General features: G+C 45.4%; 1 protein-coding gene across 1 annotated transcript in view; it reads right to left on the bottom strand.

Annotated features, from left to right (window-relative positions):
* The window catches only part of FBXL18 (F-box and leucine rich repeat protein 18), a 43,288-nt gene extending 32,145 nt beyond the window's left edge, over positions 1-11,143 (bottom strand). Inside the window, exons 1-2 of the mRNA XM_075285135.1 lie at positions 10,924-11,143; positions 2,945-3,139 (exon numbers count right to left, since the gene is read on the bottom strand). Coding sequence (XP_075141236.1) covers positions 2,945-3,139; positions 10,924-10,944 — 216 coding nt within the window. The 5' untranslated portion in view covers positions 10,945-11,143. The remainder of the gene's footprint in view (positions 1-2,944; positions 3,140-10,923) is intronic.
* Between the last annotated feature and the right edge of the window lie 9,053 nt (positions 11,144-20,196).

Below are 20,196 nucleotides of genomic sequence, written 5' to 3'. Positions count from 1 at the left end.
ATTCCTATGTAATCACTACTGGGAGATTCAGCACCCAATATGCCAATTAGGCTTTCTACTTTGGAAGGGGGGCAGCGAGTGGACAGGCGGTCTTGGGATAGAGCAGGCAACCAGGGACCGCTGCAGCAATACAGAGTCTAATTAGCAGGTTTGGTGCTTAAACTAACAGCACAGATTGCTCAGGAACAATAGGGCTACAGAAAAAATTCCAACTGTGCTGGTATCAATGGAGTAGCACCTACTAAAGGGCCTAAAGAGTTGGAGGTGGCAAAAGCTTTTCTTTAATGCCCAATGCAGTCTCAATTATTCCACCAAATGAATATAATTCCTCAAAACAGCACACATTCACAAATAAGGTGTTATTCAAGCACATCTCAAGCAACTCATCAAGGGTTTCATTAATTGCATAAGAAGTGCGTGAAAAAGATAAGACCGCAGAAACCTAGGCTGGCAGAGAGTTTGTCTACTGACATTTTACTGCATATTAGAAATATCACAATACAGTTTTCCAAAATGTTAAGGCATTATTCACACAACCGTGATGCAATTGTCATTAAATGTGCCTTGTGAACTATGCTTCCAACTGTATCTCAAGTTCAAAGTCAAAAGGACATGTAACCAGGTCAAAAAAGCCCAAAGGCAATGATCTTATCAGATAGGCATTGTTACTGTAAGCATTTTGGTGGGGTTTTTTTTATCCAAATCCATTCAGCCATTCCAAAGATACAAGCCTCTTGGTTATATAAATTAGAGTCCATTAGTCAAGAGGGTAGAAAGATCACATCATACATAGAACAGAAATCCCAGCCTGAAAGAAACCTCAACGATACTGCCAACATGGCTAATGGACTCTAATTTGCATAATTATTAACAGGGCTTCTATCTTTGGAACAGCTAAATAGATTCAGATAAAAGAAACACATATGTTTAGCTACACTCTCTGGATGTGAAGGCATCAATGGCTGCAACCACACTCCTAAAAAGACAAGTGCTCCACCTACCCTCCCTTCCTGAGTGACTACAACATACTGTAGCAGTAGGCACTGGGATTTCAGTGTGCAGAATAAGGTGCATTCTAAACACTGAAGGTCTACATGTCCAAACTCCATAACAAATCTAATGACCTAAAGTTTCAATACACTCAAGACCATAAATAAAGCATATATGTTATGAGATTCTTGGCACGCGTGGCATATCTCACTGGCACGACAAGACCTGCAGGAGTTCTGAGGCAGCGACCCAGTCAAAAGACACAAAAAGATAGAAGGGCCACTTCTGGGTATCAAGTATTTTTCTAAGTTGGTCCCACAGCCCCCAAAAAACTACCAGAATTATCCTTCCACAGGACAGGAAACAGAACTGAAGGAGATGAGTGGCTACTCCATTTTTTTAAGAACTCCCAGTTCCTGGTTCCTGTCTGAGGTAGGAAGCAGTCTCCAGTGGTAAACAGCAAAATGATCAATTACTCTTTAATGTTTGAAAAAATCAGTGAAGTCAAATCCTTATTATATCTAGGAATGACTACCTTATAAAAAGTGCTATGTAGAGGCAGAAACATACCCTTATTACCCTAAATTGATGAAGCGATAATCATCTTTTTATGAATATGCAAAACAGCCTCAAGTGAATTTGGGCAGGCCTGCTTTGCCTACAGGTAGTGGACTTGTGTGGCCTTCTGTCCACTGCCCAATGTGACCCCTTAAACAGTGAATGACATTTTCCGCTTCTGCAGGTAAATCTTTAATATCAGACCATGCTCTCAATACACTTGAGAATGATTTGCTTATCCATAAAACTATGGATTATCTTTGCATTGCTTCATGGATTTATGTTCATAAAGGAATGTCTCAGCTCGTATTAAAAGCCCCTACAGGGCACTATTATCGGTTTGGAAGGCATTTGGGGCTGTCAGACAAATTACATTTCAATAATTTTTTCATATATTTTTGAACACTAAACTCTGATGCAATTTAATTCCAAAACCATTACAGTTTTTACCAGACAAAGTGACACATGGTAAAGTAGTAAAACCTGACCAGGTCCTCAAGGTAAAATTAGCTAAATATTCAAGGAGCTGAAGGATCTAATCGGTCATCAGAAGAATATAACTATGTACAGATACATACATTGCACCATGGACACTCTCAAATTAAAGTAAACAATGGCAACATGCCACTAGCCGAAAAATGAACGCTAGCGTTCTACATAGGCCACCCACCATTGTGAGGAGGCGGATTATGACATGGATTCCACGCCAAAATCCATATGAACGGCACCTAAATGTTTCAGCGCTGCATATTAACAATACAAAAGTGTAAGGACTCTCCCTAGTAAGAGCTCTGTTAGAGGGTTGTGGAGGAGAATGTCACAGCCCGTTTTAGAATAAAAACAAAGTTACGCTAGGTTCACACCTGCGTTCAGGGTCTTTGTTCTATGGTTTCCGTCTTCTGCATGTCAGAAGACGGAAACCATAGACCGGGTCCGGCCGTGAGCGGCGGTGAGCGTTTTAGGCTCTCCGCCACAAAACCGGATTTTTTTATCCGGACACAGAGTACTGCATGTCCGACTCTGTGTCTGGATTCTAAAACCCGGTTTTGCGGCGGAGAGCATAAAACGCTCACCGCCGCTTATGGCTGGACAGCTTTCTCACCCATTCAAATGAATGGGTGAGAAAGACTCCTGCAGGTTTCCGTCTCCTGCTCTGTTTTATGCAGGAAACGGAAACCTGAAGTACGGAGTGCGCAGATGTGAACGAGCCCTTAGATAGCTTAATAAAGTAGAATACAAAAATGCGGTTACACTTTAAGATATGCAGTCACGTAAAATACTCCACTACTGTTCCCCTACCGTCATCACAGGTACTTGACATAGAGGCAGCTTGTGATAAAGGTCTTAAGATCACAGTTTAACTAAGAATTAAAAAAGAAAAATCAAACAAACCTACCTGATAACTTTTATGGAGAACCACACTGTTGGTAAGGCTCTTGTCGAGGCATAAAGTTGCAAATTTACGACATGTATTCTTTACGTTTAGAATCAGATCTGTGCATGGTATGTAGCTTAAAATTTGCAGGAGTATCTCATCTGACAGATCAGTTGGGCTTATATAATAGCTTTCCATTTTCTCATGGCTCTCAATCTAGGGAAATAAAATATTGATACAAATCACATGCAAAGTCAACAGAATCAGAAGTGTAGTTTGAAGCTCCCAGACCCTAGTGCCAAATCTGTAATGGGAGCCCTACTTACCTTGTGCTATATAAAACAGTGGTTTATTTTATATGGTATGGGGCTCCTTCAGGGGCTCCTGCTGCACCCCCTATAGCTAATACCCCTGCTCAGTTACAGAAAATCCCAGAAACCCTTTTTAGGGCTCTTACTCATAAAAAATTGAAGTTATTTTAATTTATATAAATTAAAGTTAGTCACCAACTTTAGAGCTACTAGACCACGAGCATGGCTTTATGCAGCTGGAGTTCATCTTTCTAAACATGCCCATTTCCAAACTAATACTTTGCCATGTTTTTGTAACTTGGAAAATCCCTCTCAACTTGAGATAAATTGTATTAAGAGTTTTATGTGAAACACCATCACAAACAGCCATCTTACCATTCAGACCCATCGGTAACACGCTGTAAAATGACAACACGTGTCTGCAGTCCATTAGCACAATATTCTGCTGATAAATCTGTATGGGAAGTTCAGAGGGGTTGTCCAAGAAAAATTTATTTATTTTTTTAAATATGAGGCCAGAGAAGCTGAAAAAATATCTAAAAAAAACCATAAACCATACTCACCTGTCCCTGGTGCTCCGGTGTCTCCCAGCGCGGTCCTGCTGCTTTTCTTCCAGCACACAGGTACCTTCTGAAACTGGCATTCATGAAGTCTGGCTAGGGGAGTGTTATTGCTGCTAACTTCCAACTAGAGATGCGCGAACAGTGAAATATTCAATATTGGTTATTCGTTTCGAATAGCCCCTCAATATTGGACTATTCAAACGAATATCGAACCCCATTATAGTCTATGGGGAAAAAACGTTTGTTTCAGGGGAACCCACAATTCGACTCAGGAGGGTCACCAAGTCCACTATGACACCTCAGGAAATGATGCCAACACCTCTGCAATGCAACTGGGACAGCAGGGGAAGCATGCCTGGGGGCATCTAACAAGCCCAAGTCACTGTTTTACCCCACCATCACAGCCTATCAACTACACACTTTCCACACTCAAAAAAACCTCTATCAAAGTGGAAAAATACCTGGAAACCTTCTTTCCTCCCCAATTGGATGGACAGAAACCCAAATTTTAAGCTAAAGAAACATTACCAAGCAACCCTTTAAATCATGTTGCCCATGACAACTACATATGGAATAGGCAATGGGAAATCCAACAGTACCCACCCTGAACTGTCATTGTGAATGTGTGTGTGTGTGTGTGGTAAGACCTTCCAAAATTCACTTTTCTGGCCTTTAACATGAGCCCTTCCAAATTAAGTTAGAGGCCCTTAAGCTGAGCTACCAGCAGAGTTTTAGTCCCTTTAACTTAGTTCAGCCTTGCACCAGCAGAGTGTTACCCCCTTTAAAATTCTTAGCCCCTAAAACGGTGGTTCCAGAACCATCACTCTCATTGTGTTGGATTGATGCAGTGGATTGGACTGAGGACCCAGATTGAGGTCTTTAAGGCGAATTCTGCATTTTACCAGCAGAGTTTTAGGCCCTTTAAGTTAGTTCAGCCTTGCACCAGCAGAGTTTTTGGCCCTTTGGATGAGTAGAGACTCTAACCAGCAGAGTTTAGGGGAATCAGGGTGGATTGAGCTTAGTAGGAGCAGAATTGTGCAACGCTGATGGTGGAGGAGTATGAGGAGGAGGAGGAATTGTAGAGGGTGAGAACACACATGAAACTTCATGTCGGGGTGCTTGATACCGGTGGACATGAAAATGATGGGTCTATCCAGTGGCTGTTCATTTTGATCAGCGTCAGCTGTGTCTCGTCATCGTCGTCACTGAGGGCGATTTGCTAGTCAACAACAACAGGAGATGGCAGATTTTCCAGTGTTTGGGCATCAGGACACAGAAACTCATCTGGTAGCTCCTGTGATTCGGGAAGTGGTGGGACAGAGAGAGGGACAGTGAATGGACCCCGAAAACAGCTCCTAGGAGGTGGGAAAGGTGGGATTACTTTGCTGGGAAGATTGGGCAGGAGGAGTTGAGGTAGAGGCTGACTGGCTGGTGGAGAATGCGCTGGAAGCATTATCCACCAGCCATTGTAACACCTGTTCCTGGTGCTCGGGCCTGGTTAGTGTTGTACCCTGCACACTACTTAATGTGGCCATCAAGCCGGAGACTGTGGGGAAGCGCAATGCTTGCTGCCGCAGAGCAGTAGGCACGGGAGACGCTGTCGGTTGACCACAACCTTGCTCCCCATATGCATTTCCACACCGACGTCCCTTTGCGCTGGCTTTAAGCATTTTTAGATGTATAGTAATGCGTTTTTTATGGTCTATACACAGAGGAAAGCTGGGTTGAGTGTATATAGCTGGACTGAATTGCCGTGTATCCCAGTTATTTTTGAGGGGGACACCCCGTGGAAAGCTCGGATTCCGTTTTCAGGTCTGAAAGCTGTCAGACCGGGTCTGGCAGTGAGCACTGGTGAGCTTTTTTTTTTTTTTTTTTAATGTAGATTGTGAGCCCCACATAGAGCTCACAATGTACATTTTTTTCCCTATCAGTATGTCTTTTTTGGAATATGGGATGGAAATCCATGCAAACACGGGGAGAACATACAAACTCCTTGCAGATGGTTTTTTGTCCTTGGTGGGAGGTCCCAGCGCTGCAAGGCTGCAGTGCTAACCACTGAGCCACCGTGTGGCCCCTTCCACTGGTGAGCGTTTTATGCTCTTCACCGCGAAACCGCTTTTTTAAAACCGGACAAAAAGTACTGCATGTCCGACTGTGTCAGGTTTATAAAAAACGGTTTCGCGGTGGAGCGCATAAAATGCTCACTGGCGCTCACGGCCGGACATCTTTCAAAGCCATTCCTATGAATGGGTTTGAAAGAGTCCTGCAGCTTTCCGTCTCCTGCTCTGTTTTGTGCAGGAAACGGAAACCTGTATGAACGGAGGCCGGGCGCAGATGTGAACGAGCCCTGAAGCTAATACCTATCTAGCCCTCAGAAACACGTCTCTCCCTATGTCTCCAAGCCGCAAAATTAAATGAAGCTGAGGCCACTATTCTTATAAATCCGATGTCACATGTTTTTAGCAGCCAATGGGTTTTTAAATTTTTTTTTCAATGCCTACATTGTCGTAGTTCCTGTCCCACCTCCCCTGCACAGTTAATGGTGCAAAAAACGCGCCAGGGAAGGTGGGAGGGGATACGAATATTTACTGCTTATGCCGCGTGGTATTCGATTGGAATCGAATACCTCAAACAGCCTGATATTCGATAGAATACCAATGTGATAGAACGGCGTTCGCTCATCTCTAGAGGCTACGTTTTTAGTTGTATGCTGGCTCCTGTGCGGTGAGAGCGCAGCAGCTGACCTGTTTCTGCAGCAGCCGGGAGCCTAATTAAGTCTTCCAGGCCTGTCATGGAAATATTACCGTATATACTCGAGTATAAGCCGACCTGACTATACGCCGAGGGCCATAATTTTACCCCAAAAAACTGGGAAAACTTATTGACTCGAGTATAAGCTGAGGGGGAGAAATGCAGCAGCTACTGGAAAATTTCAAAAATTAAAATGGTCGGAGTTTTTGGGTGCAGTAGTTGCTGGGAAAGGGAACGGGGTGTTTTGGTTGTCTGTCTGCCCCTTCCCTGAGCTTGAGGACTGGGGTTTTTCCCCCCACTTGGAATTCAGCCTGGCTGAATATAGGGTATCTGCAGTGCTCCTATTAACCCCTTCCTGACAGAACAGGAGCACTGCAGATGCCCTATATTCAGACACTTTCAGACACAGGGATACCTAATGTGTATGTGTTTCACAGTCATTCTCTAGGGAAAGTAGTGATTTAGAACTTTTATTTATTTTATTTTTTTCTCATATTTATTTTAAAGCTTCCTTTTTTTTCACTATTTTATGGGAGATTCTATCTATACATTTATACATTACTATTGCGGCTGGTCATAGACCCCCCCCCCCCCCACACAAAAAAAAAAAAGAAAAAAAAAAAGTGCTTGATTCGAGTATAAGCCAAGGCATCTGGTATAAATTTAAAAAAAACAATAAAAAGAAAAAAGTTCTAAATCTGGGGGGATTCCCTAGAATATATATAAAGGTAGAAAGACAGACAATCAAAACACCCCCTCCCCTTTCCCAGCACCTACTGCACCCAAAAACTCCAACCATTTTAATTTTTGAAATTTTCCAGTAGCTGCTGCATTTCCCCCCCTCGGCTTATACACGAGTCACATTTCACATTTTTTTGTGGTGAAATTAGGGGCCTCGGCTTATATTCGGGTCGGCTTATACTCGAGTATATACAGTACTTTATTTTTGTATTATAGTTTTTTAAAGCTTCCTTTTTTTTTTCTCACTATTTTATGGGAGATTCTATAGATTACTATTATTATTTTTTTTTTTGCTTGACTCGAGTATCAGCAGAGGGGGGCTTTTTCAGCACAAAAACTGTGCTGAAAATTCGGCTTATATTCGAGCATATACGCTACATAGATTTCTAAAAGTGCTATTGATGAGATGTCCAATCCTCACAGGCATAGAAATCAAACCATAGATGTCCATAAATCAAGTTATGTGTAATATTGAGAAATGACAGAGGGAAAAAAGTATTGAACACATTTACTGAAATTTATTATATATACTATATACCGTATTTTTCGGACTATAAGACGCACTTTTTTTCCCCAAAATTTTTGGGGAAAAGAAGGGTGCGTCTTATAGTCTGAAGGTGGCGCCTGGCATCCGCTGTAATAGAGAGGCGGAAGCCGGCAAGTGATAGACGCCATTACAGGTGCCGGGGCCTGAGACATCGCTGCGCTCCTCTGCCATGCATGAAGCCAGCAGCGGCAGGGGCTCCTCCGTGCCCCCGCCGCTGGCTTCATGCAGGGCAGGGCAGCGATGTCTCAGGCCCCGGCGTCTATCCCTCCCCGGCATCCGCCTCTCTAGTACAGCGGATGCCGGGTCAGTATCCGTGGCCCCTTCTCCCCCGGGGCCGGTCCCCACCGGCCCCGTACCTGTAAAGTTGCAGGCCGGCTCCTGCGCGGCGATATCGCAGGAGCCGACCTGTTCGGGTGACAGCCGGGAGCCTAATGAGGCTCCCCGGCCTGTCACGGCTATATTAGTATTGCGGCTGGTCTCTATGACCAGCCGTAATACTAATAGACAGAATGTCCCATAGACGGCAATACAGTTGTATTGCCGTCTATGGGACTTGCGATCAAGTGACTGCAGGTTCAAGCCCCCGGGGGGGGGGAATAAAATAGTAAAAAAAAAAAAAAAGCATTAAAAATATGAAATAAATAAAAGTTCTAAATCACCTCCTGTTTTTTTTTTCAATACAAGGTGATCTAAGCAATAGATATCCCCCAAAATGGTATAACTAAAAATTACAGCTGGCCCCGCAAAAAAAACGCTCTATGTATCCCCGTACAGCTGCAGGGTCACCTGTCAATGTGGCCTTGCAGCTGTTGCAAAACTACAACTCCCATATATTAAATATTTTACCAGTTTTTGCTTCAAAATTTTTTTTCCCTATTTTCCTCCTCTAAAACCTAGGTGCGTCTTATAGTCCGAAAAATACGGTATATACTTTATACAAAAGCCTTTGTTGGTGTGGAAGAGCTTCAAGACTCCTTGTGTCTGGAGAAACTAGTGGCATGCATTGCTCAGGTGTGATATTGGCCCATTCTTCCACACAAACACTCTTCACATCCTGAAGGTTCTGTGGGCTCCATCTATGAACTCTGAGCTTTAGTTCCTTCCATAAATTTTCTATTGGACTCAGGTCAGGCGATTTGCTGCACCATTCTAGCACCTTCATTTTCTCTCTCTAAAAAAGTGGAGTTTCTTTGGTTGCACCGTATACTGCATAGATTCTAGCTAATCCCATCCACACACTGCAGAATAGCAGAAAAAAAAATCTGCTGCAGAAAAGTAACATTTTCAAGAATGGCCGCAATGAAAAGCGTTTCGCTACATGGAGTCTTAGGGTATGGTTTCCACCATACAAACTTCCGCGTGGCTAGCCGCAACAGGATGCCGATGCAGTGCATCGACATTTGGTCGCAGCATTCCGCTCCTGATTAGGCCGAATTAATGGGTCTAAACAGGAGCGTGTCTCGAGCCGTTGACTCAGCCGTGGAATCTGCAGCAAGATAGGCCATGTCACTTCTTTTTTTCGCTACTAGCTAGCGAAAAAAAAAAAGCAAGCGGCACCCATTGAAATCAATGGGAGCCATTTTTGAAGGCGTATTCTGCGTCAAAATCTGCCAGCAAAAAAATCTATGTGAACATACCCTTAGAGCAGGGGTCCTCAAACTGCGGCCCGCGGGCCACATGCGGCCCGCCAAGCACTTCTGTCTGGCCCCGCCGACAACGCCGGCAGGCGTGCATTTATAATGAAGCTCCTGGGGAGCTCGGGCCAGGCCATGGAGCGCACTTCACTTTACCTATTGGAGGGCACCGCTCCCGATGTCTGTGCGACCTGCTCTGCCTCCGGCCCACTGTTTAAAAAGTTTGAGGACCCCTGCCTTAGAGTATGTTCACACGTAGTTTTTTGAAGGCAGATTTTGATACGGTATCCGCCTCAAAATTCACCTGCAAAAACGCCTCCCATTCATTTCAATGGGAGTCACTCAACATTTTTTTCCACTAGTGATTTTTTTCAGCTAGCGGAAAAAATATGTGACATGGCCTATCTTCACACAGATTCCATGACTGAGTCAGCCGCAGCGTCCGCGGCCTGAGACACCACTTGTTCATGAGCAGAATGCACTACATCAGTGGAAAAGATTTCCGCCATGTGAACTTACCCTTAATGAGGTTGTCTGGGATATACAGAATCTTTTAATTAGGCTGGGTGAGATGGAAAAAAAACAAAAAACAAACAAACCATACTCACCTATCCCCAATGCTCCAGTGTCCTCCCAGGGCGGTCCGGTCCTATAACTTGGCTGCCTTCTTGCTGGGACACCCCGGTTCACTTCTTGAATCCGCAAATTGGCCTCAGCTGTTACAAGAGACAACAGAGCTACAGAACTGGACCGCGCGGGGAGGTGCTGGAGCGCCGGAAACAGGCGAGTATGGTTTTATTTTATTTTTTTTCACCTTCCCCGGCCTAATTAGTAAATAAAATTTTAGCCTAGACACTTCTTTATGTTGACTTTAGATTTTGGTTATTTTGCGATTAGTTGGTCATCCCCATCCTTGCATGTGAATAAACTCTAAGTCTCAATTTAATAGCATCCCCTTTTTCCTATAGGTTTAACATATGGAAATCACCCAGCACATACGTGGACGACTATGGCAGATGCCTAACGGCGGTATATGGACCATTGTGATAAAATATTACATATACCGCACAGTATACTTCATCTGTTTACCAGATTACTTTGTATGGAATTATACAGCCTGTATCACTACTCCATGGACCCACCACCCGCAGTATAATAGGGGCCTATGGGTCAGATTCATGTTTGTGACACTACTTGTGAGGGGAGTAAAGACTCTAATAACATCTTAGGAAATCTCTAACCCCAACTTGAAGGGTTAAAGCTACATCAAGATCAAGAATAAAGAGGGCTTTATACAATCTTTACAAAAAACCCTGCCCTAGTGCTGAGGAAGTTGCATTGCAGGAATAAGAACATGTAATAACAGAACTTCCTACGGAGCAAAAAGCTGCACTGCTATCGCATATACCCCATATACACTGTGCTACCCCGGAGAGATAACGCATGCCCTCACCTCAGCAGAGCTGCCAGACATAATGAATGGACCCCGGGACTATCCTGCGACGTTCCTTGGACACGGCCGTTATGTTATCACGTTCATTTCCACTGTCACGCTTGTTTACAGCATTGTCATCTGCCATTCATTAATCCAGTGCCGGTGAAACCAAACTTCCTTGCTATTCCGCCCCGTGACCCTCACTCTCCATCCAGCTACGGGCGAACTCATTGCAGTACCACATATTTCCGGCATTCAATTCTATTTCCTGTTAATGTGACGATGCCATGACGCCATATTGGTACAGGCCAAGTCTCTTGATTTTAGCATACTATATTTCTGTATGCAATTACTGACGTTTCCTTTGACTTCTTTAGACATTTATTTCTTTAATGTTTTACTGTCAATTCTCTGTCTAGGATTCTGACATGAGAAACAAATAATACCAAACCAGAAAGGATAGCTTCTCTTTGTTGTAGATGATATGATACAATGGTGTTTTGTAATCACAACATGTCTGTTTTTCACCTATACCTTCTAATGTTCAGGGGGCAGGAAGAGCGATAGAATCTCAGGGGTGTGACATTTATATATGCATACCTCCCAACCGTCCCGATTTCCGCGGGACATTCACGATTTGGGTGACATGTCCCGCAGTCCCGGTTGGAGGGAGGTATGTCCCGATTTCAACCCAGATCTGCGTCCAGAGGACGCAGATCTGAGTTGAACACATATGCGGCTGAAGCAAGAGGAGCTGACACAGGTCAGCTTCTCGCTTCGCCGCTGCCCGCCTCTCTCGCTGACACATGCGGCTGAAGAAGGAGCTGACCTGTGTCAGCTCCTCGCTTCGCCGCTGCCGCCGGCTCCTGGCTTGAAGACGCGATGTGACACATCGATGTGTCAGCGAGAGAGGCGCGCAGAGAGCGGCGAGGGAGCGGAGGAGAAGGTAAGTTTAATGTGGAGGTGGAACGTGAATCTGGGGGCAGATGAAGGAGAGGACGGCATGACACTGGGGGCAGGCAGAGATGGAGAGGACGGCATGACACTGGGGGCAGAGATGGAGAGGACGGCATGACACTGGGGGCAGAGATGGAGAGGACGGCATGACACTGGGGGCAGAGATGTGGGGACATGAATCTGGGGGCAGAGATGGAGAGGACATGAATCTGGGGGCAGAGATGTGGAGACATGAATCTGGGGGCAGAGATGGGGGACATGAATCTGGGGGCAGAGATGGAGGGACATGAATCTGGGGGAAGAGATGGGGGACATGAATCTGGGGGCAGAGATGGAGGGGGGACATGAATCTGGGGGCAGAGATGGAGGGGGGACATGAATCTGGGGACAGAGATGGGGGACATGAATCTGGGGGCAGAGATGGAGGGGGGACATGAATCTGGGGGGACATGAATCTGGGGCAGAGATGGAGGGACATGAATCTGGGGGCAGAGATGGAGGGGACATGAAACTGGGGCAGAGATGTGGGGACATGAATCTGGGGGCAGAGATGGAAGGGGGACATGAAACTGGGGGCAGATGAAGGGTGTATATGAAACTGGGGGAGAGATAGATGGGGGACATATAATTTACGGGTGACTGTAGGAGGATTATATTTTGTGCGGGCACATGAAAAATTAACGAGTGGGCGGAGTCAATACAAAGTTTGTTGGGGCTAAATTTGCCGCCGCGCGCTACGCGTGCCGCACATTTTGTCTCTTTTTCAGTTCTTCAAAAGTTGGGAGGTATGTATATGATACCTCTAAACCTGTCTAAAATGTCATAAGATTGTTCTTGCTTCTAAATGTCCCCACAAGTCCAAAGTCAGTATATACTGCTTAGGCTTGTTACTCTTTTGTGTACTATTTGTGCATGGTTTGGGTATATTGGTGTCTTGCCTACTATAAAGCGGCGAGTGGTGGCATCTATTTAGGTGTATGTGTGATTTTAGAGGTCACCTAGGTGATACATTGTCCTTTAACGTTACATACAGGGTCAAATGTGCGTGTGTGTTTATTTCATACCTCCCAACTTTTAAAGGACAGAAAGAGGAACAAAATGTGGGCGTGCTGTGCACACCGCAACAAATTTAACTACATCCAGTTCTAAATTTATTATGCCCCTTCCTATCCATTTCTCTTTGGGTACATCCTGTATTCCACATCTCCCCCCATCAGAACAGCCATCCACCTCCCATCTCTCACTCCACAGTACACCTTACTCCCCACATCTCTCCCCCCCACAACACACCTTACACCCCACATCTCCCCCCCCACAGTACATCCATGCAACCCACATCTCTCTCACCACATTACACTTTGCACTCCACATCTCTCTCCCCACAGTACACCCTGCCCCCACATATATCTGCACGCACTACACCCTGTACCCAACATCTCCCCCCACAGTACACACTAAACTCCACATCTCTCCCCCCCACACACTGTGCACATCTCTCCCCCCACACACTGTACACCCTGCACCACACATCTCTCCCCCCACACACTGTACACCCTACACCACACATCTCTCCCCTTCACAGTACACCTTGCACACCATATCTCCCCCCTCCACAGTATACCTTACACGTCACATCTCCCCCTTCACAGTACATCCATGCACCCCACATCTCCCTGCTCACAGTACACTTTACACCTCACAACTCTCCCCCCACACAGTACACCTTACACCCCACATCTCTACCCCCGCACTGTACACCCTTCACCTCTCCCCACAGTACACCCTGCACCCCGCTTCTCTCCCGCCCCCACACTGTACTCCCTGCACTCCACTTTTCTCCACTCACCCCCCCTCACAGTACACCCTGCACCCCACATTCTCTCCCTCCTTTAGACACAATAAATCCTGGACCCCACATCTGTCCACCACCATACCCAATTTAGTTTTTAGTCCTAAATTCTAGAGCTGTGGTCTGGCACATGTGTACAACACTTTCCTTTCAATGGGAGCATTGGAGATAGCAGAAAACTGTACTTTGGCATTCCTTTTAAAATGAATGGATCAATGGGTGCATAGGTCCAACATCTCCATTCAGGATGAGGAACTCACCCATTCTCCTAATCGGTGGGTGTCTGAGCAGTTGCAAAACCATTGATCTGCAAAGTTATCTCTTTGACATCGGTGCAATGACGTCATTATCCTGCACCAGAATGCAGAGGTCCTGGTGCTTTCCAGTGAGTGGCAGGGGACCCGTGGTAGGTTAGTATCATGTTTATTTATTTAATTTTATACACTTGGGGCTTTTATATAGAGGGTGGAGTAATACATATAAGAGAAATTGAAAAATCCAAAACTGTGCCAAAAAATGTTTTTTTTTCTAAAAGTTGCCATATTAGGCATTAATAAGGCATTAACCCCTCCGGCGCCTCTGTCAAAAGCGCCGGAGGCGCCATTTTCCCGGCTGCGCATGGGCACTGCCATTTTGCCTGGAGCAAGCTTCAGGGCCAACGTCATGTTTCCATGACAGCCGGGAGCCTTGTAAAGGTATCTTTCTTTTGCAGGCTTGTCTGTGCAGCCTGCAAAAGAAATGATGATTTTTTTGCAATGCATTAGCATTGTAATGCATTGCATTAGTGATCAGACCCCCTGGGGTTAATAAAATATAAAAAAAATTGAAAAGTATTAAAAATTCAAATCTAAATACTGTGAAATACATACATGTTAGGTATCCCTGTCTCCAAAATCGCCCGCTCTACAAATCTATAAAAATATTTTTCCTGTACGGTAAACGCCATAGCAGTAAAAATACTCAAAAATGCCAAACTGCTGTTTTTTCACTGTTTTGATTCCGATAAAAATTTTAATAAAAAGTGATCAAAGCAATAGCATTTCCCGAAAATGGTAGAACTAAAAAGTACAACCGGCCCCGCCAAAAAAGACGCCCTATACATCCTTGTACACGGACGTATAAAAAAGTTACGGCTGTCAGAATATGGCGACTTTTAGAAAAAAAATTTTTTAACACAGTTTTGGATTTTTTTAAGGGGTTAAAATGTAAATAAAACCATATAAGTTTGGTATCCCCGGAATCGTACCGAAACACAGAATACAGGGGACATGTCATTTTGGCTGCACAGTGAACGCAGTAAAACCGAAGCCCATAAGAAAGTCGCAGAAATGCATTTTTTCTTCAAATTCACTACATTCTGATTTTTTTTCCAGCTTCCCAGTACATTGTACAGAATAATTAATGATGGCATCATGAAGAAAAATTTGTCCCGCAAAGATTAAGACCTCATATGGCTCTGGGAGCGGAGAAATAAAAAAGTTATGGGGTTTAGAAGAAGGGGAGTCAAAAAACGAAAATTAAAAAATGCCGTCGGCGGGAAGGGGTTAAGAGGATTATTTCTCAAGTTACTGAGACTTCTCACCATTTGGGCACTGGTCTGTTCCATCTTCATCATTGTGATTCTCCAGCACGTATCTATAAGCGCTACTTGCTTCGATTTTTACAGGGGTGAACCTGCCCCTTTCGCCGCCCGAGGCGAACTACAGAAAGCCGCCCCCCCCCCCCCCGCCGGGAGGAGGGGGCGTGGCTGAATGGAGGGGGTGTGGCAAATTGAAGGGGGCGTGGCTTAGAGCCGTTCGCCGGCAGAGAGCAGGCACGCAGAGGGCCTACTCTCTGCCTGAGCGTGAGGGGAGGCCGCTGGAGCAGCGCTGCTCCAGTGGCCTCCCCAAACCACCGCTCGGTGCTAAACCAGTCCAGGACAGCTTATCCTGGACTGGCTTAGGTTAGCAAAAATGCCACCCTCCCTGGGGCCCTGGCATAGCGCCGCCTGAAGCGGTCGCTTCAGGTCGCCTCATGGGAGGTGCGGCGCTGGATTTTTAATCCTTGCGGCCCAGACATGTATCCCGCAGTTTTGGAAGCGACCAGAAACCTCCCCCCCCCACTCCACCCCACTCCCCCTCCCTCTGGATTTTGAAGGTCAATGAGATTATACTTATAGACAACCATACCTTTCTCTTGCATGACACTGTCAGCGCTTTTAAGAAAACCTGGTTCTACTGGATGGAATTCCAACGTACCAATGAATATTAGACGCTTCTTGGGCCTATGCCTTCCCTGTAGACCTGTAGTAGGATGCTCTGGCTTTTATAACTAACTGATGTGTCACCTACCGTGTTTCCTTGAAAATAAGACAGTGTCCTATATTAAATTGTCGCCCTAAATCTAGGACCTGTCTTATTTTCGGGGGATGTCTTATTACATCCGGCAGTCATGCCGGCACTTCCTTAGTGGAGCGTCAGCATAACTGCCGGTTGTAGGTAGTGTAGGGGAGGGGGGGGGAGGTATCATACTTACCTTTCCCTTCTTCCTAGCAGCGCTGGTGCTGCTGTTCGTCCCGGCAGTGGTGGGCGGGGCTTAGCGGAGCTTTTGTGGGCAGGGCTTAGCGATCCCCACCTCACTGACACAGCAGCCGTGCTCTGTGCTCCATGTTCACAGCAAAGCCGGCTGCTGCCTCTTCTGTATGCCGGCTGCTGCCTCTGGGATGAGCTGGGAGAGCTCATCCTACAGCAGCAGGGACAGTGGACATAGCAGAGGCAGCAGCTGGCTTTGCTGTGCACACGGAGCACAGAGCACGGTTGCTGTGTCAGTGAAGTGGGGATCACTAAGCCCCGCCCACGAAAGCTCCGCTAAGCCCCGCCCACCACTGCCGGGCATGCCTTATTTTCGGGGGGTGCCTTATATTAGGCAATTCAACAGAAACCCCCCACATGCCTTACTTTCGGGGGTTTCCTACTTTCGGGAAAGTGTTGTCATTGTATTTTATTTGAGATGAGCGAACACTGTTCGGAACAGCCGATCCGAACAGCACGCTCGCATAGAAATGAATGGACGTAGCCGACACACGGGGGGTTAAGCGCGCCGGCTACGTCCAAGCGGAAGTACCAGGTGCATCCATTCATTTCTATGGAGTGTGCTGTTCGGATCGGCTGATCCCAACAGTACTCGCTCATCTCTAGTTACTGATATGTGAGAGACTTGGAGGTAATAATTAAGTATCTTCATTATTGAGGTCTTTTATTAGTACCTCCATATGTCTCACATACTAGTAACCTTTATATGGGGCACACAGGGGTTAATATGAGGGACATGATGGGGTTTATTCCTATTAATGTGAGGCACATGGAGTTACTAAGACTAAACTAATAACCCCAAATGCCTGTCATTAATGAGAATAGGAACTAAAAGAAGGTAGCTGTGTGTTTCTTACTTTCAATTTGCTAGCAGCTTCCTGTCCTCCTTGGGGAAGGTTTGCAGGGTGCAGATGGCAGGAGCTATCACTATAGCAGGCAGGCAGAGACTTGAGCGATTAAGCTCCACCCCCTGGGTTTCCTGCACCCCTCTCAAAGGGGAGTGTCCTTATGCCTCAGCTCTAGCAGAGCACGGACTTCATTTAACTCTTGCAGGTCCTGTGCTGCTGGTGTGCCAGTGAAATATGGCAGGAGTGCCACTCTTGGCACGTGTGCCAGGGGTTGCTGACCTCTGCTGTAGGGGGTAATATGAATTTTGTGGCTTGCTATGGTCCAAAGTGTGTGAGATTGCAGAGATAGTGATGTGAGTTTGGGTTTTGTGGGGGTCCTGGGAAAAATGTATGTGCACTATTGTGACGAAAAGTAGCCTATTGCGCAATCGAGTGTAGTGACTATGTTTGTGGAAAATTTCAGCCAAATCGGTGGAGCGGTTTTTGCGTGATTGACCGCCAAACATCCGAACATCCAAAGTCACAAACTCACAAACATTTCACATTTATAATATTAATAGGATTCTATAATGAATAGGCAGCCAATGTAGTGACTGGCACAGACCGGAGGCCTCGCTGTAGCGTCTGGGCTGATAGATGAGCCTGGCCGCTGCATTCAGAATAGATTGTAGAGGGGAGAGTTTAGTGAGGGGAAGACCGATTAGTAAGGAGTTACAGTAGTCAAGGCGAGAATGAATCAGAGAGACAATAAGTGTCTTTAGTGTATCGCTGGTAAGGAAAGGGCGTATTCTGTAGATGTTTTTGAGGTGGAGGTGACATGAATGTGCGAGTGATTCAATATGAGGGGTGAAGGAAAGGTCTGCGTCAAACATGACCCCGAGGCAGCGGGCCTGCTGCCTAGGAGTTATAGTAAGGCCTGAGACTACAATGGATATATCAGGGACAGATCTATTAGATGGTGGAAACAGTAGTAGTTCAGTCTTAGAGAGATTTAGTTTCAGATAGAGTGAGGACATGATATTTGAGACAGCAGAGAGACAGTCACTGGTGTTCTGTATGAGTGCAGGGGTGATGTCCCGGGAAGATGTGTAGAGAGCGCAGTGTCATTGAGGCCAACTTAGCGGAGCATAGTGAGGAGGAGTTGATGGTTAACAGTGTCAAAAGCTGCAGAGAGGTCCAGAAGAATAAGAAGAGAGAAGTCACCATTGGATTTAGCCATTAGGAGATCATTGGAGACTTTTGTGAGAGCCGTTTCAGTAGAGTGCAGAGCGCGGAAACCAGATTGTAAGGGGTCAAGCAAAGAGTTAGCAGAGAGATAGCGGATTAAACGAGAATAGACCAGGCGTTCCAAGAGTTTAGAGATGAAGGGGAGGTTAGAGACGGGTCGATAGTTAGCAGCACAGGATGGGTCCAGGGAGGGTTTTTCCAATAGCGGAGTTATAACAGCATGCTTGAAGGAGGATGGGAAGATTCCAGAAGAGAGAGAGAGGTTAAATATTTTAGTAAGGTAAGTAGTGACAGCAGGTGACAGAGATTGGAGAGGGTGTGAGGGGAAGGGGTCACTACTGCAGGTTGTAGGGCGAGATGAAGAAAGTAGTTGGGAGACTTCCTCTTCTGTAACAGGTTCAAAAGATGAGAATGGACAGTCTGAAGTGCGGTTGGTGGGGGGATCATTACTATGGTAGGTGATGGGATCAATGCCATCTGGGGCTTGGGCAGTAATTTCCTGACGGATCTTATCAATTTTATCATGGAAATAAGTGGCAAGGTCATCGGGACTAAGGTCTGTGAATGGCGTCTGCACCTTGGGTGTGAGTAAGGAGTGAAAAGTTTCAAAAAGCCTTTTAGGGTTGCTGGAGAGAGAAGAGATGAGGGCAGTGAAATAGTCTTGTTTGGCAAGGTAAAGGGCAGAACTATATGTTTGAAGCATAACTTTGAAGTGGAGGAAATCTGCAGGTGAGCGTGATTTTCTCCAGAGACGTTCGGCAGACCTAGAGCACTGCTGAAGAAAACGTGTCTGTGGCGTGTGCCAGGGTTGCTGCCTCCTACGTGGGACTTTACGAGTGGAGGGGGGAGCCACCTCATCCAATGCATTTTTAAGGGTAACCTATTCTATGTTTAGTTAGAGCCTAGCCAGGAAGGTATTTGTTTTTTATTGTTTCCTTTTGTTGCTGCACTACCTTTTTGAGTGAAAATAAACTCTACCTTTGTTTTGGACTAAAGAATCTGGACACCTAGCAACCCTAGACCCTGACACTATCTATCTATCTATCTATCTATCTATCTATCTATCTATCTATCTATCTATCTATCTTATCAACCAGGGATGGAGACATAAAACTGATAGTCAATGGCAACATTTATGTTGTTTTCCAATATATCAGCATAGAGCAGCCTTTTAGAGTTCTCAGTAATTCTTAGCAATGTAATGCATCATTAAAGGGATTCTACCACTAAAGCAACATTTTTTCTAATTACCATGTTGGAATAGCTTTAAGAAAGGCTATTCATCTTTTACCTTTAGATGTGGTCTCCGCGGCGCCGTTCCTTAGAAATACCGGTTTTAACTAGTATGCAAATGAGTTCTCCGCAGCAATGAGGGTGTCCCTACTGCTACCCGAGAGCTCTTTCCAGCGCCGCCTCCATCTTCAGCTACAACCCCGCCTCTTCTGTCTTCTTCTGTCGGTCCAACATCCGACGCCTGCGCAGTACGCTCCTGTATTGAACTACAAGAGCAGCCTCCCAAAAGGCTATTCCGACGTGGTAATTAGAAAAATCCCCATGTGTGTGTATAAGTTTGCACTATCCATAAATACCATTATCTATTGTGTACGGTGAATGCCATAAAAAGTATACACATGTACAAAATTGTTGGTACCCCTCGTTTAATGAAAAAAAAAGCTACAATGGTTACAGAAATAACTAGAATCTGACAAAATAATATATAAAAAAATTCTATGAAAATGAACAAATGAAAGTCAGACATTGCTTTTCAACAAATTTTTTTTTTTTTTTTTTTAAATAAAACTCATGAAACAGGCCTGGACAGAAATGATGGTTCCCTTAA

Source organism: Leptodactylus fuscus, chromosome 8 (genome assembly GCF_031893055.1).
Source record: "Leptodactylus fuscus isolate aLepFus1 chromosome 8, aLepFus1.hap2, whole genome shotgun sequence".
NCBI classification, from domain to species: domain Eukaryota; kingdom Metazoa; phylum Chordata; class Amphibia; order Anura; family Leptodactylidae; genus Leptodactylus; species Leptodactylus fuscus.
Note: the sequence above shows the minus strand (reverse complement) of the source record. Positions and strands in the feature narration are given on the sequence as shown.